Source organism: Callithrix jacchus, chromosome 5, assembly GCF_049354715.1.
Source record: "Callithrix jacchus isolate 240 chromosome 5, calJac240_pri, whole genome shotgun sequence".
Classification (NCBI taxonomy): domain Eukaryota; kingdom Metazoa; phylum Chordata; class Mammalia; order Primates; family Cebidae; genus Callithrix; species Callithrix jacchus.
Genome location: NC_133506.1, coordinates 6777588 through 6803231, shown reverse-complemented (window position 1 = coordinate 6803231; position 25644 = coordinate 6777588). Strand labels below are relative to the sequence as shown.

Below are 25644 nucleotides of genomic sequence, written 5' to 3'. Positions count from 1 at the left end.
TTCCTGTTCTCCCCACGGACAGTTTGTGGTGTAAGGTGGCCGGCCATCTTGGTTTGCCCAGGATTGAGGGATTTCTTGGGGTGTAGGACTTTCAGTGCTAAAGCTGGAAACTTCCCAGCAAATTACTCTTTTATATGCGTGTGGCTGTTTTCTTTGGGCTTTTCTTATATATACCTTGGGAATTCTCTTCACTTTCTCCTGTGTTACGTCCTGCCTTTCCTAGATCTCATACAAATCTTATTTTATTTATTGTTAGTCCGTTAGTTATGCGCACATTCTCTACACAATACATTCACATAGAGCAAATTCATGTAGAGTTGCCTCTTGAGAACAGGTGCCTACAAGGTAAATTGTTTGAGGCCTTACCTGTCTTTATTCTGTGTTCCACACTGGATTATTGATTTGGCTTAGAAATCCAGAAAATGTTACTCTTACGACATTCTTCAGAGCTGCTTATGAGAAACATGCCGTTGTGTTTCCTGGGTATCGTGTTCTTTCTGACTGGAAGATTTTAGGATCTGTTTTTCTCTTGTGTTTTGAGATTTCATGATAATGCTGTGAATAGGTTTTTTTTCATTCATTATGCTGAGTGTTTTGCCTTATTAAACTTGGTAACTGGAGTCTTTTCATTTTGGGAAAATTTCTTTTATTCCGTCTTTGGCTTTCTCCCTCTGCACCTTATATTTGCTGGATGTGGGACTTTCTTAGTGGAGCTTATTTTTCTGTCTTTTTTTTTTTAATCAGTTCTCTAGGAGATAATATGCTGTTTTCGGCATCTCATTTTAAATTTCTAGCAGATTGTTCGTGTTCTGCAGTGTTCCTTTATTTCTTAAAAAAAATATTCTGGCTGACCTATGGCACGTGTTTGTAGTCTCGGCTACTGGGGAGGTTGAGGTGGAAGGATTGCTTAAGCCCCAGGAGTTTGAGTCCAGCCTGGGCAACATAGCAAGACCCCGTATCTTTAAAAAAAATAAAATGCGCTCATATTTGTTTTGGGGGCGTTTTGAGGACATTTACAGTGAAATTTTATTTATCTTTGTTTCATTTTAGTTCTTTTGTTTATGTGCTTGTCTTTCATATAACATTTTGATGGTTCTTGATAGGTTACTCAACAGTGAGCAAACTGATGGATCCTATGTCTGTGAGCAGTGTTTGTTGGCTGTGATAGACGTTGGGTACCTAGACGCTTTTGGGAGATCCTCCCGTTAGCCCTTTCTGAAGGTGTTTTCTCCTAGACTGGTCACTTTTTCTACGAGGAGAAATCCTTTCATCTCTTGCCATCTAGATGATAGTAGGCTGGGGTTGGAGTTATAGTACTCCCACTGTTTGGGGAGCTTTGGCAGCCAAGGTGGGGAGGGAAGCTAGTGGCGGCATGATTTTCTGTTTTTGTTGTTGTTCTTTTTTTGTTGTTTTTACAGTATTTCAGAAGGTTTTCTTTTTTCTTTTTATTTTTGAGACCAAGTTTTGCTCTTGTCGCCCAAGAGCAGTGGCATCATCTCAACTCACTACAACTTCTGCCACCAGGGTTCAAGCAATTCTTTAGCCTCAGCCTCCTGAGTAACTGGATTACAGGTGCCTGCCACCATGCCTGGCTAAATTTTGTATTTTTAGTAGGGATGGAATTTTGCCATGTTGGACAGGCTGATCTCGAACTCCTGACCTCAGGTGATCTGCCCACCTCAGTGCTGGGATTACAGGTGTGAGCCATGATTCCCAGCCTGCATCATAATTTTCTGTGTGGTCTTTGACTTATTGCTCCTATTTAGAGTGTGACATCTCACTGCATCCCCCATCCTTTGAGCTGTGCCTCTAAGTCTTCTATTCCAGAACTTCTCTGGTTCAGTTTAATCAGAATATAAATCTCCTGTTTTTCTCTGGAGTGGGAGAAGATTATTACCTGACTGTTTAGGGATAAGAGGAAGACCCGTGGGGGTCTGACTTATTATTCTGAGTTTGAAGCAGTTCTTCTATTCTCAGCCCCATGCCTTTCAACTCTTGTCTGCAGTGGTTCCTGCTTATCTTCCACTTCCCTGCCTGCTCTGGGGTTTTGAAGTACTGGCTTGCTTTTTGTGGCTTTTCCCTCTACAGCCATAAACTTCAAATTTGCTTCTTTGCTGAGTCAGTTATTTATCTTCCTGCTATCCATCTTTCAGATTTCTGTTGACATCCCTCGTCTACTGCTGTTTTCCTTCCCTTACTCTTTGTCTTTATGCATGTATACTTTTACTGTTCCCTTACAGCCATTCTGGTTAACTTTCAGGAGGATGCAAAGAAATATGTGTTCATTTTGCCATGTTTATACACCCCCCAAATGACATTAAACAAAATTAAAAAAGAAAAAGAAAAACCAAGCCAAAACAAATCCTAAATGAGAGCTATACCATGTTCTTGATTAAGAAGATTCTATATTGTAAAAATGTCATTTCTTCCCAATGTGATTTGTAGATTCAATGCAGTACACTACAGATTTTAAAAATTGAGATATAATAGTTGTATGTGTTTCGGGAGTATAGGTGATATTTTGACACCTGTATACAGTGCATAGACATTTTTGTGTTAGAACTTTAAAATTCTTCTCTTCTAGTTATTTTGAAATAGTAAAATATTGTTTATAATTTTCCTACTCTTATTATTGAATATTAGAATTTATTCCTTCTATTTAAATGTAATTTTATGCTCCTTAACCAACTTCGGTTTTGCCATGTTTAAATACAGAAGCACAAGCCTTTGTACAGAGAAAGTGGGAAAGGCCCTTGCCTTTTATGCCAAACCCTACCCGTTCTGTCCCCACCTGCCACCCTGGCCTGTTGCCCCGTTCCTTCCTAGTAGCAACCACTGTCATTAATTTTATATGCATCCTCCTATTCACATGGAGGTATGTGGTATGTTGGTTTATATAGGTGTTGAATAGTATACCATATCAATATAGCTACATTTTATTTATCCAGTCCCCTATTAGGAGTATTTATGTTTTTCACTGTTTTCTAATCTCTGTTACAAACACTGTTCCAACATTTATCCTTTTACTTGTCTCCATGTTCAAACGTGTGAGAATTTCTCTAAAGGACTATCCCCTTACCTTTTCATATCGTATGCATGCGTAAAATGGATATGACTTGGAGGCTCTTTCTATGGGGATTGATGAAAATATTTCATTAAATTTTCTTTGCATTTTTAAATTATGATGAGAAAAATAGAATTATAAAACTTCCAAATCTTTTTTAAAAATTTTGAGAAATGTGCTTTGTTATGATCATGACATCGTTTTATGCTTAAAAAGTCTGTGTAATTTGTGTGTTTAATGATGAACTCTTCAAATTCCTGATACATGTTCATAGTCCCTTATTAACAATTCTGAAATCCAAAATAGTAGGAGAACTGGAATTTTTTCCCCTTGATTGACTTGATGGTAAAACCTGACCTGTCTAAACTCATTTTGTGTCAGCACTCTGTTGTAAACTGACAGGGCTAGGTTAGCTTATTTATTTCACTTGGTATTCGTCTACATTTTATTATTTTTTTTAATTATGTGTTTGATTATGGGTTGCTGGTGGTGATAATATACAATATGTGCATATATTAACATTCTAAAATTCAAGAAATTCTAAATTCTAAAACACATCTAGACTCAAGGATTTCAGATGAGGGATTGTAGGCCTGTGGTCACCATTAACTGGAAACTTTACTTGCAGCTGTGGGTGGCAACTTACAAGAATTTGTTTTATTTCTGGTTGATAGAACCTCCTTTCTTATTAATAAGAACTCAGACAATTTCTTTAAGCTGTATTCTAAGAGTGTGTTCATTTTTTAAATAACAGCCCTTTTCTTTCTTTGACAACTGTAATACTGAAGTTGCTTTTGATAATGCAAATGAATTTCAAATTCAATGGAACCTTTTTACATTAAGTATTTTGTTTAAATGGTGAAGCCTTTTCTCAAGCATGCATGGAGATTGCTTTACTAGTTTTAATTCTTTAAGATTTTCATGAGGAAATTAAAACATCATTAATGGACCATTTTAGCCAGTTTTCCAAAGTTTAATTTTGACTTTGGATCTTTAAACTTTCTGTACACTTTAATCTGTTATGTGCAGCGTTTTAAAAAAAAAACAAAACATTTTGGTGAGAATATTTTGTTTTAGACTGGTTGTCGTGGCTCACACCTGTAATCCCAGCACTTGAGGCTGAAGAGGGTGGATTGCTTGAACTCAGGAGTTCAAGACCAGCTGGGCAATATGGCAAAAACCCCATCTCTACAAAAAATATGAAAATTAGCCTCTAGTGGTGGTGCATGCCTGTAGTTCCAGCTACTTGAGAGACTGAGGTGGGAAGATCACGGAAGCCTCGGAGGTCAAGGCTACAAGTGAGCTGTGATAGCACCACTGCACTTCAGCCTGGGCCCACACAGTGAGACCCTGTCTTAACAAACAAGCAAAAAAATGTGTTAGAACTGTCAGTTAAATTTAGTAAGCCATTGTTTACCTAGTTTTATTGGGATTTCATTCACAGACCATACAGTTTACGCATTTAAAGTACACAACTGAGTGTTGTTGTAACCATCACCATTGTCTAATTACATATTTCCAGCACCCCAAAAAGAACCCAGCAGGTCATTCCTATTCTCGCCTCCTCCTAGTCCCTAGGAGCCACCAGTCTACTCATTTAATTGCTAGAGCTTTCTAAAAAGCAACTTCTCTCATCTTGTTCTTCAAGAGTATCTAGGCTCTTTGTGACCCTTGCTTTTCCATGTAAAGTTCTCAAAAGGATCATGTTGAGAGCTTTATTGGAACTGCATTGAATCTACAAATCAAAATGAGAAGAATTGACATCTTTTTTTGGGGGGTAGGGGCGCAGACAGTCTCTGTGACCCAGGCTGGAGTGCAATGGCACAGTCTTGGCTCACTGCAACCTCTGCCTCCCGGGTTCAAGTGATTCTCCTACCTCACCCTCCTAAGTAGCTGGGATTTACAGGTGTGTGCCACCATGCTCGGCTAATTTTTGTATTTTTAGTAAAGATGGGATTTCACCATGTTGGTTAGGCAGGTCTCGATCTCCTTACCTCGTGATCCACCCACCTCAGCCTCCCATAGTGCTGGGATTATAGGCATGAGCCACCATGCCCTGCCAAATTGACATCTTTATGATATAGAATCTTCTTAATTAAGAACGTGGTATAGCTCTCCATTTACTTAAAGTTTTTTTAGTTTTGTTTTGTTGAGACAGGGTCTTGCTCTATCTCTCAGGCTGGAGTGCAGTGATGCAATCATAGCTCACTACAGCCTGAAACTCCTGGACTCAAGCAGTCCTCCCACCTCAGCCTCCTGAGTAGCTGAGACTACAGGTACACATCACTATGTTCAGCTAATTTTGATTGTTTTTGTAAAGGCGAGCTCTCCTTATGTCACTCATGTTGGTCTTGAACTCCTGGGCTCAAGTGATCCTCCTTCCTAAAGTGTTGGGGTTACAAGCGTAGCCAACACGATTGGCCTCATTAAGGTTTTAAGCCTTTTTTTGTTAAAGTTTTATGTTTTCTTCATAAAATGATTATATTTCTTTTGTGGAATTTATCCCTAGATAACTTATGTTCTTTTTTGTTAAAATTATATTTTCTTTTTCTTCAACCCTGGCACACGGTTATAGTTTCTTTTTTCTTTTTATTTTGAGATGGAGTTTTGCTCTTGTTGCCCGGGCTGGAGTGCAATGGCACCATCTCGGCTCACTGCAACCTCCGCCTCCTGAGTTCAAGCAATTCTTCTGCCTCAGCCTCTGGAGTAGCAGATTACAGGCTTGCGCCGCCACACCTGGCTAATTTTTGTATTTTTAGTAGAGGCGGGGTTTCACCATGTTGGCTCGACTGGTCTTAAGCTCCTGACCTCGGGTGTAACCTACCCACCTCAGCCTCCCAAAGTGCTGGGATTAGAGAGGCTGATGGATAAATTTTCTAATTGATGATGTTAATTAGTGATGTTAATGTCACTTGAGTTTTCCGTTTTTTTTAAATGTGATATCAAATGTCACAATGTGGCCAAATTCTCTTACTAGGTCTGAGTCTCTTGGACTTTTTTTTTTTTTTGAGATGGAGTCTCACCCTGTTGTCCAGGCTGGAGTGCAATGGCATGTTCTTGGCTCACTGCAGCCTCCACCTTCTGGGTTCAAGCTATTCTCTGACCTCAGCCTCCTGAGTAGGTGGGATTACAGGCATGTGCCACCATGCCTGGCTAATTTTTTGTATCTTTAGTAGAGATGGGGTTTCACCATGTTGGTCGGGTTTCACCATGTTGGTCAGGCTGGTCTTGAACTCCTGACCCCATGATCCATCCACCTAAACCTCCCAATGTGCTGAGATTACAGATGTGAGCTACTGTGCCTGGTTCTTGTATCTTTAATGTAAGTAATCATGCTCTCTGGAAATTATGACATTCTTATCTCTTCTAATTCCTTGTTTCTTCCTATTATGCATTGGTTGGGAATTCTAGTATACTGTTGAATGGTTGATATATTCTTAGTTTTTAACAGCCTTCAAGTAAGCCTTCTCCTAAGAGATAGTACTTATGTTTTGCTCAGAAAAGATACCAGGAAAGGCATACCTGAGATTTGCTTCAGAATGTAGTCTTGGGTAGTTTAAACTTTACCAGTTTAAATGTTAGCTCTCCTTTGCTCAGATTTGTTACATTCGTAGTGTTTTGTATTTTTTAAAACATCTGACCTGTGGGAGAACATTTTATTTTGGTTTATTTATTACTGATCGTTTATTTTTTTTATCACTAGCTTTTCCAGTTACCTTGCCAAACCTAATATACTTTGTGCATTTTAAAAACTTATTTGTAGTAATAGATAAATGAGTAAAAAGTGTATAGCAAGTGTTCTTTGTACTGTTTTACTCCTGCAAAGGTAAAATGAAAAGCTCTTGGAGCTTTCCTGTAAAATTGAACTTCTTTTTAAATAATAATGTTCAAAATGTATTTGTAAAAGTAATACACACTCATAATCAGTATCAAAAAGGTTCAGAATAAAGTATCTCTACAACTACAGTTTTAAAAAGACAATTTAAATAATGAGTGAAAGGCTTGAACAGATACTTCAAGAGAAAGATATGAATATGGCCAGTAAGCACATTAAAAAGTGTTTATGCAGCCATAAAAAAAGAGTGAGTTCATGTCCTTTGCAGGGACGTGGTTGAAGCTGGAAACCATCATCCTCAGCAGTCTAACATAGGAACAGAAAACGGAACACCACATGCTCTCACTCATAGGTTCTCACTGTTCAACTCCCACTTATCTATGGACACAGGGAGGGGAACATCACACACTCGGGCCTTTCTGGGGGTCAGGGGAAATGGGAGGGAGAACATTAGGACCAATACCTAACGCATGTGGGGCTTAAAACCTAGACGACGGGCACCTTGGCACACGTATACCTACGTAACCTGTGTCTTCTGCACCTGTGTCCCAGAACTTAAAGTGAAATTTAAAAAAGGATCTTAAAAAGTGCTCAACATCTTTAGACATTAGGCAAATTAAAATTAAAACCATTGAGTTCTAGCACTCTGAATTAAAATTAAAACCACAATGAGGTGCCATTATACTCCCACTAGAATGGCTAAAATAAGACTGCCAGCTTCAACTAATGATGAGGATTTAGATCGACTGGAACTCTCATCAGGTGCTGTTGGGAGTATAAAAATCTTTTTAATAAAGTTGGACTTTAATAAAGTCCATCTTATGACTCAGCAGTTTTACTCCTAGATACTTATTCAGGAGAAATGAAAACATGCCTACAAAAAGTTGCTTATAAGAACGTTCATAATAGCTTTATTCCTAATAAGCCAAACCTGGAAATAACCCACATGTCCATCAGGAGAGAATATACACATGGGTATATATGAGACTATTACCCTGTAATAACAAGTAATGAACTACTGATACATGCAACAATATGAATGAATATCATAAACAGTGAAAGAAACCAGATACAAAGGAGTATATATGTATGAGTCCAGTTATGTGAAGATCAAGAACAAACAAGATCAAGACAGGCTAAAGTATGTCATGGACATAGAAATCAGAACAACGATTGCCTTAGTGGAGTGAAAGGGGTAGTTTAGCATGGGGGTTGACTAGGAAGGGGCACAAGGAAACTTTTGAGGGTGTTGGAAATGTTCCGTATCTTGATATGCACTTGTTAGAACTCATTAAATGTTACACCTAAGATCTGTGCATTTTACTGTGTGTACATTAAACTTTAATTAAAAAAAAATTAGGGGAAGGATGGGAGGGGGCATTGATCCAAGGACATTCTCCTACATAAGCGCAATAGTTACCACACTCAGAAAATTTAGCATCAATGCAGCATTATCATCTAGTATGCAGTTCAAATATCCCAGTGTCTTGAAATTTGTTGAGTAGATCTTAAGTGTCTTTATACTCTCCATCTCCCATTTTCCCACTCATGGTAACTAAATGTGATGAAGGATTGGTTAATTTTTTTCTTGCACTGTCACTGAGGCTGGAGTACAGTGGTGCAATCTTGGCTCACTGCACCCTCTGTCTCCCAGATTCAAGTGATTCTCATTCCTTGGCCTCCCGAGTAGCTGGGATTATGAGCATGCGCCACTGCGCCCGGCTAGTTTTTGTATTTTTAGTAGAATTGGGGTTTCACCATGTTGACCAGGCTGGTTTTGAACTCCTGGCTCAGGTGATCCACCCGCCTTGGCATCCCAAACTGTTGGGATTACAGGTGTGAGGTGTGAACTGGCCTGGGTTAATTATTAATAGTTCGATTGTGGTAATTGTGTTCACAGTGTGTACATATGTATCAAATCATCACGTTGTTCACCTTGAATATATATAATTTTTCTTTGTCAGATACACCTCAGTAAAGCTGGAGAAAAAAATAGTTTTTTAAAAAGTCTTTTTATTTTATTTTATTTTTTTATTGAGAAAGAGTTTTGCTCTTGTTACCCAGGCTGGAGTGCAATGGCACGATCTCGGCTCACCGCAACCTCCGTCTCCTGGGTTCAGGCAATTCTCCTGCCTCAGCCTCCCGAGTAGCTGGGATTACAGGCACACGCCACCATGCCCAGCTAATTTTTTGTATTTTTAGTAGAGACGGGGTTTCACCATGCTGACCAGGATGTTCTCGATCTCTTGACCTCATGATCCACCCGCGTCGGCCTCCCAAAGTGCTGGGATTACAGGCGTGAGCCACCATGCCCGGCTTAAAAAGTCTTTTATAGAATTTTTTATATATAGGATTCAGTGAAAGATCACTCATTAATTTTTTTAAAAGCTTCATGATGAAAATTATTCTTGCAAAATGTTAAAATCGTGAATCCTAGGGCATGGCTTTTTTTGTTGTTGTTTTGTTTTTTTCTGGTGGAGTCTCACTCTGTGGCCCAGGCTGGAGTGCAGGCACAATCTCGGCTCACTGCAACCTCTGCCACCCAGATTCAAGCAATTCTCCTGCCTCAGACTTGTGTGTAGCCTGCCACTGTGCCTGCCTAATTTTTGTATGTTTAGTAAAGACATGGTTTCACCATCTTGGCCAGGCTGAAGTTGAACTTCTGACCTTGTGATCTACCCGCCTCGGCCTCCCCAAGTGCTGGGATTACAGGTGTAAGCCACTGCATCTGGCCACTACTAGGGCATGTTTTCTGGCACCTGTTATTTTCAGCAACCCATTTAGTTTTGTCAGACATAATAGAGTTAATGTATGAAAAGTCAATTATGTCAAACTCCAGAGTTTATATGGAAAGATTAATGATCTTTTTAAAAATACAGAATTCTGGGTGTGGCTAATTTTAGATTTGGCCGGTAATCCCTAGCACTTTGGGAGGCTGAGGCGGGAGGATAGCTTGAGCCCAAGTTTCTTTCTTTCTTTTTTCTTCTTCTTCTTTTTTTTTTTTTTAAGACAGAGTCTCACTTTGTCGCCCCAGCTGCAGTACAATGGCATGATCTCAGCTCACTGCAACCTCTGCCTCCCAGATTCAAGTGATTCTCGTGCCTCAAGCTTTGCAATTAGCTGGGATTATAGGTGTGTGCCAACACACCCAGCTGATTTTTGTTTTTTAAGTAGAGTCGGGGTTTTATTATGTTGGCCAGGCTGATCTCGAACTCCTGACCTCAAGTGATCTGCCTGCCCTGGCCTCTTAACGAGCTGAAATTACAGTGTGAGCCAGTGCGCCTGGCCAAGCCCAGGAGTTTGAGACCAGTCTCGGCAACAGACCAAGACCCTGTCTGTCTGCACAGTAAAAATTATGAAGTACTAGAATAGCAAATCTTACTCTTAAAGTTTTGTTTTCCTCATTTTTTTTTTTTTTTTTTTTTTTTTTTTTACTGAAAAAGCTTGGCTTTAGAAACCTCTGGTAGTTTGAATTGCAGACAGGCAGGCCCTATTCCTGTTTAATTAATGAGATTTATAAGTAGTACTTGGTTTTCCTAGACTCTAGGACCTAGAGGAAGGAAATTTTGATAGAGCTGTTGGTAAAGCATTTAGCACCTAAGTTTTATTTTGAATTGTTATTTTCTTAATCATAGAAAACAATACATGTTCATAGTAGAAAATACCCAAAATTGAAAAGAATATAAAGCACTTAATAGAACTCTACACCTAGGCCAGGTACAGTGGCTCACACCTGTAATCCCAACACTTTGAGGAGGCCAGGGCGGGTGGGTCACCTAAGGTCAAGAGTTCTAGACCATCCTGGACAACATGGCGACACCGGCTCTACTAAAACTACAGAAATTAGCTGGGCATGGTAACAGATGCCTGTAATCCCAGCTACTTGGGAGGTTGAGGCAGGAGAATCACTTGAACCCAGGAGGTAGAGGCTGCAGTGACCTGAGATTGTGCTGCTGCACTCCAGCCTGGGTGACAGAGCTAGATTCTGTCTCAAAACAAACAAACAAAAAACTACCACTCAGAGATGGTGGTGGCTAACACCTTAGCAAGAATTTCTCTTCATTTTTCTGCGCAGACACATTCAGACAAATTTTCGTTTAAAAAAAAAAAGAATCATACTGTATGAATTTAACTGTCTAATTAGCTTGTTATATCATCGTTACTCTTGCTGTTAAATGCTCTACAGCTTTCTTTTAAATGGCTGGCTGTGGTAGTGTTCCTTGAAGGAAATACCTTAAAAGTTTTTGTTTTTAAACTTTTATAATTGTGGAAATGCAATACAGTGAATGCATAGAACACAAATGTTCAGCTTAATGAATAACATCCTTGTAACTGCCACTCAGGTCAAGACATCGAATAGGGCCAACAGCCAGGAGCCCCCCATCCCCCTCAATGCTCCTTCCTAGCCAGTCATAGCCCCATTCTTCCCCCTGGAGGTAACTTCTGGTTTGTTTTGTTTTGTTTTGTTTATTTTAAAGACAGTTTCACCATGTTGGTCAAGCTGGTCTTGAACTCCTGACCTCAGGTGATCCGCCCGCCTTGGCCTCCAAAGTGCTTGGATTACAGGCATGAGCCACCACGCCCAGCCTGGAGGTAACTTCGTCCTGACTTTATAAAAGTTGTTTTCTTGCTTTCCTTTAGGTTACGTACCTGTCTTTGCATTCCTAATGCTGTAGTTTAGTTGAGCTTATTTTGAACTTTTCACAAAATCATCAAGTATGCATTCTTTTGTATCTGGCTTACATTCAGTATTTTGTTTTTAATATTCATCTATGTTGTTAGTAGTTATAGTTCATTCTTTTTTTGTTGCTATATAATCCATTTATTGAATATACTACAATTTGATTCTGCTGTTGGCAGCCATTTTGATTGTTTATAGTCCACATTACAAATGCTGTATCGTGAACATGTGAGTTGTGATTTGTGTGTATATGCAAGTACTCCTCTAGGGAATCCAAACCTAGGAGGGACGTTGCTGGGTCAGAGGATGTTTGTATCTTCAACTGTACCAGATAAGGCCAAATTGTGTTCTCCAATGGTTGGATGCGTTTTCAGTGTACTTGTTCTCCTAATTAACACTACTTGATATTGTCAAACTTTGAGCCATTCTGTTGGATGTGGTAGTGTTTCATTGTGGTTTTAATTTGCATTATTTTGCGTTTTCTTTATTGTTAGTGAAACTAAATACCTTTTATGTGTTTTGGCTACTTCAGTATGCTCTTGTGCAGTGTCCAAGTCACACCTTCTGAGTTGCCTTTTTCCCATTGATTTATGTGGTTTTTTTTTTTTTTTTTTTTGAGAAGGAATGTGGTTCTGTCACCCAGGCTGGAGTGCAGTGGCACGACCTCAGCTCACTGTAACGTCTGCCTCCCGATTCAAGTGATTCTCTTGCCTCAGCCTCCCAAGTAGCTGAGACTACAGGTGCGCGCCACTACACCCAGCTGTTTTTTGTGTTTTTAGTAGAGATAGGGTTTCACCATTTTGGCCAGGCAGGTCTCAAACTCCTGACGTCAAGTGATCCATCTGCCTGGGCCTCCCAAAATGCTGGGATTACAGGTGTGAGCCACCACACCTGGCCTGATTTAGGTATTCTAAATATAAGTTGTTTATTGGTTATGTAAGTTGCAAATATCTTTTTCAGCTCTGTAGGTAATTATGTTTTTTCATGAATAGAAAGTCTTAATTTTAATGTAGTTTAGTTGACTTTTTTCTCCTTTGTAAGAGTTAATGTTTCTTATGTCTTGTATAAATCTTATATTGGGATAAAAGATACATATATGTTTTTAAGGTTTTGACTAATAGTTTACTTTTCTGCTGGCAGTGTGTGAACCTTTTCATACTGTTTTTACTCTCATCAAGAGTGTATGTGTGATTTTCTCACACTCTCATCAGAACTGGAGATTTGGGGTCAGTTTTGCCAATGTAATAGATTTCCTTAATTCATTAAGGAGTATTTAATCTTAGTTTGCCCATGAGAGAGGTTAAATTTGTTTTATTATACCAAGAACATAGCAGTCAATAAGCCTAACTAAAAATATTCTTTAGCTTTTGATTCTGAAGACCATTTATGTTCTGTAGGAAAAAGAGATAAAGATCCAGAAAACTGTTTTCTTTTTTATTAATTTAAGACACATGATTTTGGCTAAAACTAATGGAAATAAATTGATGAAACTTCAATGTAGTGGGTCAAGAGACCCATGAAATTGATGAGTTAGATTGTTGTGGACACTCCTTTTAAATTTATGGTATCTTTCTAACATAATCATGACTTTATCGACTCTTTTCCACATACTTTTATTCAAAGAAGACACGAAAGTGTCTGTCCCAACTTTTCTTCTTGTCTCCAACTCCCAGTCTGCATCTATACTCTTTCTAGTTTTGAGGTGTGAGAGAACTCCTAAGTTCTTGGGAATGGGTGGAGTTTAATTCTGAGTCTGTATGTAGTAAGTCTGTTGGAAGAAGCTTTTCTTAGGAGATGAAATTTGGGGTGGAGCTCTCCTCTACACTCTTAACACTGTGGCCACAGTCTTTGGTTTAGACCCCTGGCATTTGCCACAATCTTTGGTTTAGATCTCTGGCATTTTTCAGTGGACTTCTATCATAGTGTCTGACTCTTCTTCCTGTCTCCAGACTTCCCATGATTGCCGGATGAAATTCAGAAAACTCACATTATTCCCCTAGTTAATATCCTTCAGTGACTCCAGAACAATGGAATTATTGATCCCTCTTCATGGGTCTTAGTTCCCCACACCCCTAGTTTTCCTGAGTTTGGAATATTCTTTCACATTTGCTCATCCCACTATCTAGAACTTCCTACAGTCTCCCTAGTTGCTAATTTCTTGTAAAACCCAGCTTAAGCCATACATCCTTTTGTTCATGTTACTTCCTTGGTCGTTGTTCACCTCCATGCGGTCTTTTCGCTCCACTCATTGAAGTTAGGTGGCCCCCTTCTGGGCCTCCACAGCTCTCCGAGTTTACCCGTGTTACTGTACTTTGTATTGTAATCAATTTGATTATCCCTGCTACTTAGCTGAGCTCCTTGAGAGTAGAGCCCTGATTTCCTGCTCCTTAGCACTCCACCCTCCCCAGAACTAGCATGGTGTCACTTTCAAGAGGCACCCTATAAATGTTCAATAATGTTTGAATGCAAAAGTATATCTAACTTTCTTAATTATATATTTATGAAAAGAACTTATTGGAAAAGAGGTCAGGTAGGAACTTGTCAGTTTTCTAAATCCCTCTTTTTCAAAAACATACACTGCCTTGCTTGAAGAGTTTGTAGGGTTTTGTTCAACTGAGTTGTGCCTTGCTGTCACAGAAGGATGCTCTTCAGTGGTCTCGCACTCCCGCAGCAGTGGAGGGGGAGGAGCCAGAGGACACGGCTGATGTGGAGAGCTGTGGTTCTAATGAAGCCAGCACTGTGAGTGGTGAAAACGATGGTAAGGACCCTTAACCGGATGAGTGAGGGAGCCACAGCAGGCACTAGGGACTAACCTTTATTTCCTCTCTTTCAGTATCTCTTGATGAAACATCTTCAAATGCATCTTGTTCTACAGAATCTCAGAGTAGACCTCTTTCCAATCCCAGGGACAGCTACAGAGCTTCCTCACAGGTAAGGAAGAGGCAGAGCCTAGCCAGGGAGGGTGAATGATGGCAGGTATAAGACAGGAGCCTTCCTTCTCCTGTAGTGAGCTGTGAACGTTGTTCAGAGAGTGAAGAAGGGAAGTCTGGTCTCTAGCAGTTAGTAGCATTTAACAGTGGGCAGTAGGAAAAGTGAACAGTAGGTCTGAGCAGAGTGAGTTTGCTCTTTTTCTTTACCTTGGCTGGGTGATTCTATTCATTCTTTTTGTTTTGTTTTGTTTTGTTATTTGAGACAGAGTCTCACTTGTCACCCAGGGTGGAGTGCAGTGGCACGATCTCTGCTTGCTGCAAACTCCGCCTTCAGGGTTCAAGCAATTCTCCTGCCTCAGCATCCCGAGTAGCTGGCATTACAAGCATGTACCATCGCGCCTGGCTAATTTTTGTATTTTTAGTAGAGGTGGGGTTTTGCCATGTTGGTCAGGCTAGTCTCAAATTTTGACCTCAAGTGATCTGCCTGCCTCAGCCTTCCAGAGTGCTGGGATTACGGGTATGATGGCTCAACACTTGGCTTGATTCTGTTCATTCTTGTAATATACACGTGAACATCCAAGGAGAAGTATGGTGTAGTGCAGAGTAGTGAGAACAGGAGCTCAGGAGTGAGCAGTTTGAATGATAAGCCCTGACTCTTACTGGCCTTGAGACCTTGGGAAAATTCCTTACTTGTAAAATGGGGGTAACGATACATTTTTGTAGCTTGGCGCAGTGACCAGTCCTAGCTCAGTAACACTAACCGGGGCTCTTGTCAGCATAATTTGGCAGATCTGGTTGAAGATGAACTTCATTTTACAAGAGAGTGAGTAGAGACAGTGTTGCCAGGGAATACTTTTGTGGCTTTGCAGTTGACTTGGACTCTCTTCTTGTTCTCTCTGGGAATATAGGTGAACAAACAAAAGAAGAAGACTGGGGTGATGCTGCCTCGAGTTGTCCTGACTCCTCTGAAGGTAAACGGGGCCCACGTGGAATCTGCGTCAGGTATGTGTGAACTCATGGTTGTGATGCTTTTTCCTCAGGTCCTGGGGACCTGGCCTCCCTCTGTCAGCGGTTTCTGACCTAGTACTATGATGCCAGGAGAGCTGTCGGGCCACAGGCAAGAGCCCCGCCAGTGGGTGAGGCTTGCCATAGGTTCTAGTGCGGGCTCTGCCGTGTGCCTTCCTCTTTGCCTCCCAGGGCAGTGTGAGGATCCAACGAAGGATTTGATTGTGCCAGTGCTTTGTAAAAGGTGTAGTGTATACAAATAAAGATGGCGGTTTGGCACTCGTAAGGTGATACTTTAGAGCCAGACCATGAGGTGGTGGTTTCTCTTAGCCCAAGGCTGGGTGATGGAAGCATCCCAGTACTGCTGGCAGCATCTCAGGGAGAGCTGGGAGAAGTGAGCTTGTCTGAGAGCCATGGGCGCGGCTTGTGATACTTTTGACCAGTGGAATGCTGTGCCTTCAGGGTTCTCGGGCCGCCACGCCGATGGCGAGAGCGGCAGCCCATCCAGCAGCAGCAGCGGCTCTTTGGCCCTGGGCAGCGCTGCTATTCGTGGCCAGGCCGAGGTCGCCCAGGACCCTGCCCCGCTCCTGAGAGGCTTCCGGAAGCCAGCCACAGGTGAGTGGCTTGGCACTCATTTCTCTGCCTGTAAAGGGGGGCCCCTGCAGGCCTAGCGAGAAGATGATATCTTCTGTTCTAGATCCTTTACCAGTTTATTTTTACTTCTTGGGTGGCCCTCTGTTTTTTGTTGTTGCTGTTTATTTTTACCTTGTAATTTGGTTATTTCATTTGTAGCTCTCTTCTAGACTGTGTGAGAACTCCTTTCAGGCAGAGATGATGCCACATTGTTTCTCGTATGTCTCTGTAGGCCCAGTCTGTGCCTGCCCTGTACTGCTTAGTTAGTGTTTGAGTGAGTGAGAACCGCTTCTGAGCTTCTCAGTGAAGAATTCTAACACCCCTTTTCTTTCTTCAGTAGCTTCCTGCCACATTCGTTCCCAACATCTGTAGTTTCTATCAGATGCTCCTTTTTTACAACCTAGGGGAAGCATGTGTTGAGTCCTGGAAGATGCAAACAAATTTAGTAGCTGTATCTAACCTCCCGCCCTACCACGCCCCAGCCCCATTAGGGTTATTTGCAATGCTGGTATGCTCTTTGCTCTTTCGGGATTTAATTCTTAATGGCCCACATGCTGGTTTTTTTGTAGATGAACCACATGAAACTGTTAAGCAGACAAGCCTTTGCTTTTGAGAATTAGAGTAAACCTTTGCCCAAGTAGGAACTAGGTTTGCTGTCTTGCTGCTTTTCCAGCTCATCAGCAGTGCTCAATCTGAGATCTCACAGGTCTCTATTCCTAGTGAGTTTTCCAGATAAAAGTAACATTTGCTGAGGCTTCTGTGAGAGGTATTAGCATTTCGGTTGGCTTTGAGCAGTCCTTAGTACATTTCTGCATAGAGATCATCCCTCTCCAGCCCATTCACAGAAGGCTTCTGCAGATTTTTCTGTAGTATACTAACTAGATTTGCTTTTAGACAATTTCCATCATTTCTCCAGTTGAGCTTTGTGTGGAGCCTGTTCTCCAGCTTCGGAGGGAAGCTCAGAACCTGCCCTTTGCCTGGCTTTCTGTGGGAAGTGTCCTTTCAGGCTGTGACACAGCACGGTACAGAGTTTTGTCTAAGGGGATATAAGCCCAAGTGTTCTCCTAGGTCTGATGGCAATGACAGTAACCTGGAAAGAACAGTTGTAACATGCAGGTCAGGATGGGACTGGACAGTTGAGCAGAGGGTGTGCAGATAAGTTCTGGGTACCTCGGGTGCTGCCACCAAAGTTTTCCCATGAATTGGCATTTGCTTTTTTCCTTTAAAAAGCTGAATCTATACCTTGCTTCTCCTTGCTTCAAAAATCACAGGTCAAATGAAGCGCAACAGAGGGGAAGAAATAGATTTCGAGACACCTGGGTCCATTCTTGTCAACACCAACCTCCGTGCCCTGATCAACTCTCGGACCTTCCATGCCTTACCCTCACACTTCCAGCAGCAGCTCCTGTTCCTCCTGCCTGAAGTAGACAGACAGGTGCACCTGGGCAACCTCCCCTCTGCCTCTTTCTGGGTGGGCTTCTGTTCTCTTTTCAGTTTATTTATTAGGATTTTTTTTCCCTTGATCCTTCTAGGTGGGGACAGATGGCCTGTTGCGTCTCAGCAGCAGTGCACTAAATAACGAATTTTTTACCCACGCGGCCCAGAGCTGGCGGGAGCGCCTCGCTGATGGTAAGTAGACTTGATATCTCAGGCGGCCTGCGATGCACCTTCTGTGTGTGGTGTTGCGTGTCTCCTGGGAATTAGAACCCAAGCTCGCTCTTCTCAGAGGGTTATTTAGTGTAAGACAGGCTTTCCTCACATTGCTAATAAATGTGGTAGGTATTAATGTGCCACACAGCTCTGAAGAAATAACAGGGTGTTTAGGTTTAGACTTTCATATAGTGTATGTATATATTCATTCTTCATCTCCTTTTTATCATTAAAACTATAAATACCTATTCATTCCAGTAATCATGGCATCGTCTGGAAGGATAGAGGAAAGTCGACTGTGGAGTTGACTAGTTCCACCATGCTCTGTCTTTTTAGGCATTGTCACTTGGAGTGATTGTTAGCTTCTGCTAATTTAATTTTATAGCAAAAGTGTTGAGAGGGCCCTAAGAACACCCCTAGGTTTGATTTGCAGCAGGACTCAGCATATAGTCATACATACAGGGCTATGGTTTATCATAGCAGAATACTACAAAGTAAAATCAGCAGATGGAGAGGCACATGGGGTGAAGTCCAGCAGACCATGTGTGTTGGCTTCCAAGGTTCTCTCTCAGTGCTGTCACACAGGACACATTTAATATGACAACATGTGTGAAATGTCTACTAGGGAAACCTGTTAAAGACTTGCTGCCCAGGGTTTTTGTCAGGGGCTGATCATGTAGGAAGCCACTGCTTGGCACATACCCAGATTCCAGATTCCCAAAAGGAAGGCAGATGTTCAGCGTAAGCCATATTGTTTGCATAAACAATTTAGGCACAGTGAACAAGTGCTATCAGTTAGGGCAGTTGGGAGCCCTCCTGAAATCTAAATTCCCAGATGTCAGCCAAGGGCTGTTCTTTTATGGAGGCCTTTCTAAGTGTAAACAGTCAGGCTTACTGTGTTACTTTCTGTGTAGACAAAAAGTTAAGAATGGTTCTTTTGTTTGTTGTTTTGCTTTTTTGATCAAGGAGTTGCTTGCTCTCACTTTACGAAGAGTGAATTTCCCTTACGGTAGACTTGTTAGCTCTATCCCTGTAAGAGTGTGATGTGAGAGCGCCTCTAGAAGAGACATGTTGTTTTAAAACTGGGAAATTCAGCTGTCCTTAAGACAGATGTTAATATCCCGAATGCAATGACTAGAAGAGGTTTATTTCTCCCTAGGTGAATTTACTCATGAGATGCAAGTCAGGATACGACAGGAAATGGAGAAGGAAAAGAAGGTGGAACAATGGAAAGAAAAGTTCTTTGAAGACTACTATGGACAGAAGTAAGGCAGTTGGAGCTATGAGTCTTGGTCTGGGGTTTTGAGGGGATAGAGGTAGATGGTCTCAAAATAGTGTATACTTACTATTGGACAAGAATGTGGAGATTGCAGTGACACTTGGGTCATTTATCTTAATGCCATTCACAGTGAAGCTAACAGTTTTTCTATGGGTAGTGCTATGCCACACACAGATTTATTTTGTTCTAAGATATCTGTATTTCTGGGTCCATATTATTCATAGAAATAAGAGACATGTCCACTCTGGCCTGAAACTGATGGTGTGATTCTGATTTGCAGGCTGGGTTTGACCAAAGAAGAGTCATTGCAGCAGAATGTGGGCCAGGAAGAGGCTGAAATCAAAAGTGGCTTGTGTGTCCCGGGAGAATCAGTGCGTACACAGCGTGGTCCAGCCGCCCGACAGCGAGATGGGCATTTTAAGAAACGCTCTCGGCCAGATCTCCGAACCAGAGCCAGAAGGAATCTGTACAAAAAGCAGGAGCCAGAACAAGCAGGGGTTGCTAAGGATACAAAATCTGTGGCCTCAGATGTTCCCCTCTACAAGGATGGGGAGGCTAAGACTGACCCAGCAGGGCTGAGCAGTCCCCATCTGCCAGGAGCATCCTCTGTAGCACCTGACCCAGAGAGTCCCGAATTCCCAGTTGAGTCTGTGGCTTCCCGGATCCAGACTGAGCCAGACAACTTGGCACATGCCTCTGCCTCTCCAGACAGAATTCCTCCCCTGCCTCAAGAGACTGTGGATCAGGAGCCTAAGGATCAGAAGAGGAAATCCTTTGAGCAGACGGCCTCTGCATCCTTTCCCGAAAAGAAGCCGCGGCTTGAAGATCGTCAGTCCTTTCGTAACACAATTGAAAGTGTTCACACCGAAAAGCCACAGCCCACTAAAGAGGAGCCCAAAGTCCCGCCCATCCGGGTAGGAGACTGTTTGAATCCTGGCTGCCCTGGAGCCAGGTTTTCTTTGAGGGTCATGAGATTATAGAGCCCTTTTACTCTGGGGCCCTGAAGTTAATTATATGGGAATGTAGAGCTTTTTGTGAGAGAAGTTTTCTTGAGACAGCCTTAAAGTTTAATGAGATGAAGTTCGTTTCTTCCTCACTTTTTTGTTCACTCCGTTGAAGTTATCTCGAGAGGTCAAAATCCTTTGGGGTTTTAAAATCTTTTTAAGATAGTGTTAAATTCTTTGCTGTAGTGACTCACACAGTTCCACCAGAAATTAAATTTAGAAGTGTGGCAGGTAACAGCCCTTGAGCAGAATCTTCTCTGAATGGTGTGGTGTTATGGCAGTTATTTTACTATGATTATTTCATTGTTTTAAGAAAATTACTTGATTCTCTATGCCATGACCCTTAAGCTACTAGAATCCTAGTTCTGCTTTACAGTCCCTAGGTCAGATCACCCAGTCAGTTAAAACTATTTTCTGATTCTTTTTTTGCAGATTCAACTTTCACGTATCAAACCACCCTGGGTGGTTAAAGGTCAGCCCACTTACCAGATATGCCCCCGGATCGTCCCCATCACGGAGTCCTCCTGCCGGGGCTGGACCGGTGCCAGGACCCTCGCAGACATTAAAGCCCGTGCTTTGCAGGTCCGAGGGGCGAGAGGTCACCACTGCCATAGAGAGGCGGCCACCACTGCCATCGGAGGGGGGGGTGGCCCGGGTGGAGGTGGCGGCGGGGCCACCGATGAGGGAGGCGGTAGAGGCGGCGGCAGTGGTGATGGTGGTGAGGCCTGTGGCCACCCTGATCCCAGGGGAGGCCCGAGCACCCCTGGAAAGCGTACGTCAGATCTACAGCGAACACAACTACTGCCGCCTTGTCCTCTAAACGGGGAGCGTACCCAGGCTGGAACTGCCGTGTCCAGAGCTAGGAGAGAGGACCTGGCTTCTCTGAGAAAGGAGGAAAGCTGCCTACTACAGAGGATTCCAGTTGTATTCACAAATGGGCCAGAAGATGCCTCCCAACTCCACATTGCTCCCACTGGGGACCAGCCATGCCAGGCCTTGCCCCCACTGTCCTCCCAAACCTCAGTAGCTGAGAGATTAATGGAGCAACCTAAGTTACATCTGGCTGTTAGAACTGAATGTGAGTCTGGCACCACTTCCTGGAAAAGTGATGGGGAGGAACGGGGACCCACTGTTCCCACAGAGAATGGTCCTTTTCCATCTCTACTGGGAGATGATACACTAGAGAGAGGAACTGGCCAGGCTCTTGACAGTCATCCCACTATGAAGGACCCTGTAAATGTGACCCCCAGTTCCACACCTGAATCCCCATTGACTGATTGCCTGCAGAACAGACCATTTGATGACAAACTAGGGCTTGGTGACTCATGCCCTCCTATGAGGGAAAGTGATACTAGGCAAGAAAACTTGAAAACCAAGGCTCTCGTTTCTAGCAGTTGTGTGCACTGGATACCTATCCCATCGAATGATGAGGTAGCGAAACAGCCTGAACCAGAATCCAGAGAACATGTACCATCTGTTGAGCCCCAGCTTGGAGAAGAGTGGGAGAAAGCTCCTTCCACCCTTCCTGCATTGCCTAGGGATTTGACAGCTGAGGAGCGTATAGATCCTGCTGACAGCCTTACTTCACTCTGGACTGTGCCGTCTCGAGGAGGCAATGACAGCACTGGCAGTGGCTGTCAACAAGGGGACGTTGAAAAGCTGAAAATCAACGGAGACTCTGGAGCACTGAGTCCTCACAGTGAGTCCACAGATACAGCCTCTGACTTTGAAGGTCACCTCACTGAGGACAGCAGTGAGGCTGACCCTAGTGAAGCTGCAGTGACAAAGGGATCTTCGGTGGACAAGAATGAGAAACCCAGTTGGAACCAATCTGCCTCAGTGTCCAAGGTGAATGGTGACCTGACTCTGGTTACAAGGACAGATAGGATGGTTGTTCCTCAGAGCTGGGTGTCTCGAGTATGTGCAGTCCCCCAGAAGACCCCAGATTCCCTACTGCTGGCCAATACTGAGTACCAGCCAAGAGCCGTGTGTCTGTCCAGGCCTGGGTCCTCAGTGGAGGCCACTAACCCTCTTGCGATGCAGTTGCTGCAGGGTAACTTGCCCCTAGAGAAGGTTTTTCCACCAGGCCACGATGACAGCCTGTCAGAATCCCCACAAGTACCGCTCACAAAAGTGCAGAGCCATGGCTCCCTGAGCATGGGATCTTTACATGATCTTGGAGAAAACAGTGGCATGGATGGTAGAAGCAGCCCCAGTTCTTTAAGGGCTTTGAAGGAGCCTCTTCTACCAGATAACTGTGAAACAAGCACTGAACTTGCCAGGATAGAGGCCACCCAGGCTCCTGGAGCACCCCAGAAGATTTCCAAGACAGTCCCAAGTTTTGACTCCCGCCATCCAGTGACAAATCCGATTACTTCCTCTAGGAAACTGGAAGAAATGGATTCCAAAAAGCAGTTCTCTTCCTTTAATTGTGAAGATCAGAAGGAGGTCTGTGCCGTGTCACAGGACAGTAGTTCAAATGCTGCTCCAGGCAAGGGCTCAGGAGATCTTACTACCTCGAGAACGCCTTGTTTCTCATCTCCAAATGTGATCTCCTTTGGTCCAGAGCAGACAGGTCGGGCCCTGGGTGATCAGGGCAATGTTACAGGCCAAGGGAAGAAGCTTTTTGGCTCTGGGAATGTGGCTGCAACTCTTCAGCGCCCCAGGCCTACAGACCCGATGCCTCTGCCTGCTGAGATCCCGCCAGTTTTTCCCAGTGGGAAGTCAGGACCAAGCACAAACTCCGTGTCTGGTGGGGTACAGACTTCCAGGGAAGACTGGGCTCCAAAGCCACAGTCTGCCTCTGTTGGCAGCATCAAGAATGAGAAGACTTTTGTGGGGGGTCCTCTTAAGGCAAATGCCGAGAACCGAAAAGCTACTGGGCATAGTCCTCTGGAACTGGTGGGTCACTTGCAAGCAATGCCCTTTGTCATGGATTTGCCCTTCTGGAAATTACCCCGAGAGCCAGAGAAGGGGCTCACTGAGCCTCTGGAGCCTTCTTCTCTCCCCTCCCAACTCAGCATCAAACAGGCATTTTATGGGAAGCTTTCTAAACTCCAACTGAGTTCCACCAGCTTTAATTATTCCTCTAGCTCTCCCACCTTTCCCAAAGGCCTTGCTGGAAGTGTGGTGCAGCTGAGCCACAAAGCAAACTTTGGTGCGAGCCACAGTGCGTCACTTTCCTTGCAAATGTTCACTGACAGCAGCACGGTGGAAAGCATCTCGCTCCAGTGTGCGTGCAGCCTGAAAGCCATGATCATGTGCCAAGGCTGTGGTGCGTTCTGCCATGATGACTGTATTGGACCCTCAAAGCTCTGTGTGTTGTGCCTTGTGGTGAGATAATAAATTATGGCCATGGGAAGCATTGTCTATTTAGTGTGTGTATTTTGATAATGATTGATCTTAAATCTGTATACAGAATACCGTTGATACAATACTCTTTTTAGGCGGGAGCACTCTTGCCTCCCCCAAATTTATAGTGCTAAAGCCCTCTGTCACTTGTCGACCCCTCTGGTCTTGCTGGAGGGATTTTCTGGGTATAACCCATTGGGCTGCCCAAAGCCAGCCAGCCTGAGCTCTCCTGCAGACAGAGCCTGATGTGGCAGGGAGCAGGGTCGGGGCGGTGGGAGGTGCTGCCTGACTCCCAGAGGGACTTGAAACTGAAGCAAGAAGGTTGCATTCTCTACCAAGGGAATTAACCTACCTGAACTAAGTAGACATGCCAGTCTTCCACTGTCCCCTCCCTGCCATCTTTTCTTCTGCCACTCTGGGGAGTTGTTGGTCTGGAAGGAAGCCAGCACAGGGTTGAAGTAACTCCCATCATTGCCCACCAGGGGGCTGGAGCACCTGCTGACCTTAGGGTCGCAGTTGAGTCATTTGCCAGTTGATGGAGCGAGTTTGATGTTAGTTCTGTTGCTGAAGCAAATTTGGGACTTTTCTGTCTTGGTGCAATCCACTAGCCCACAGGATCATTTGGAACCTTGAATAGCTCTGCTTGGACAATGGGGTTGGGGAATAGGGTTGTCTTTCCTGTGAAAATGCCATCTGTAGACCTGGCGAGTCAGCCGTCCAGATGGTTGCAGGTGAATTCCTCTGCTTGACATCTTCCCTGTCACTTTGGACCCTATGGGAGTGGGCATCTCCACGCACTTGTGTATGTGAAAGTCATTTTACATTTCAAAGCGCAGTGTGTGTTTCTTATTTTTATATTTTTAACTCTTTATTCTTGGATGTATAAAGTGAACTTTTTGGCTTCTGTAAGTATGCTCTATGCACCTCTAATGTTTTATCATGTATTTATATGTTGTACACAGTACTGGCCAATTCTGTAAATGGATGTATTGTACAGAGAACATGAATGTCTCTTCCTAATTTTACATCTTCAGCATCATTGCATTAAAGTGGTGTAATTTACTTCTCTACACCTGTTGTCAGAGCCGCTGAATGCTGTGCTGCTCGACGTGAGGGTGAAATACTTGACTTGTGACCTGCCAGGTTGCCCGATGCCCTGTCGGGTCACCGGGTGGATCTGCTGCAGCCTGCAGAGCCACAGTCAGCCTGCCCACACCATGAGCAAACGCATCTTGCTTCTCACACCTCTCTTCCTCCTACAGCCTTTAATGGCTGCTCGCTGCCATATGTGACAAATCACCACCAGTGTTAAGTGCTTCTGGATTCATGGGTGAGTTCCCTGGGCAGCCCCCAGGAAGGCCTTCCAGATCTGGCTCCAGGGTCACCACCTGTCACAGCAATACCTGGGACCATGCTCTCCTGGGACCGTGAGGCTCCTTTTGACGTACTTTTGACATCGGGCAGGCTTGGGAACAAACAAAGCCATGCCTGCTCCTGCCTCTCTCCCAACGTGTTCCTGGCAAGTAGGTGCCCCTGCATGTGTCTCTCTTGCCTTGTTCCCTGCCTTATTTCTTGTATTTTCGACTTATTACAGAATTGAGGATCCTTGCTTAATTTAGGTCAAGGATAAAATCTGTATGACTTCAAGTCTAATTTTATCTGAAAGTTTTTTTTTTCTCATTTAATCTGATGTGGCGTTTTCATCATCTGAAGCATGAGTGAGAAGTTGCCAATTATGTGATTTAGAATTCAGTATTGGCCAAGTCCAAGTTGTCAACTTAAGCGTCTGTTTACCAAAGACCGGGAACAGGGGCCCAAGCACGTCCAGTCCTCTTCCCTCTGCTGGAACCTTGGGGGACACTCAAGGGTACACAGTTTGACACTGATCTGGTCCATGGGGCTGCCCAGGGAAAGCACTGCTTTTGTATGTCTGTTGTGGTATTGGAACAATAAACCCGTACAACCCGCACTTGTGGTCCCAGTCATCTTCTGTGGCTGCCTCGCCGGTGTGGGAAGGTCAGGCTGGAGTGCAGAGCTGGAAGGGAAGGAGTAGACGCCGGCTCTCCCCACCTTGGCTCTGGAGCTACTGTTCTTATGCTTGGAGCTCTTCTTTTGGTAGGTTAGGTCTAAAGGAATGACTTAGCAGCTTCACTGATCTTTAGCTGTCCATGGCTTGCCAGACTTCCCACATAGACTGCAGTCAGCAATCTGC

The 25644-nt window shown here is 43.4% G+C and overlaps 1 protein-coding gene across 5 annotated transcripts in view; it reads left to right on the top strand.

Annotated features, from left to right (window-relative positions):
- ASXL1 (ASXL transcriptional regulator 1) overlaps positions 1-25401 on the top strand; it is a 78943-nt gene extending 53542 nt beyond the window's left edge. For 3 of the 5 annotated variants that reach the window (XM_008995553.6, XM_017971855.4, XM_035298120.3), the window contains exons 4-12: positions 14218-14338; positions 14414-14511; positions 15419-15512; positions 15978-16130; positions 17420-17583; positions 17681-17777; positions 18958-19063; positions 19358-19991; positions 20514-25401. In XM_008995553.6, coding sequence (XP_008993801.3) covers positions 14218-14338; positions 14414-14511; positions 15419-15512; positions 15978-16130; positions 17420-17583; positions 17681-17777; positions 18958-19063; positions 19358-19991; positions 20514-23423 — 4377 coding nt within the window. In that variant the 3' untranslated portion in view covers positions 23424-25401. The remainder of the gene's footprint in view (positions 1-14217; positions 14339-14413; positions 14512-15418; positions 15513-15977; positions 16131-17419; positions 17584-17680; positions 17778-18957; positions 19064-19357; positions 19992-20513) is intronic. The other 2 variants (XM_078371135.1, XM_054255136.2) reach the window with 1 other exon arrangement.
- Positions 25402-25644: the final 243 nt, after the last annotated feature.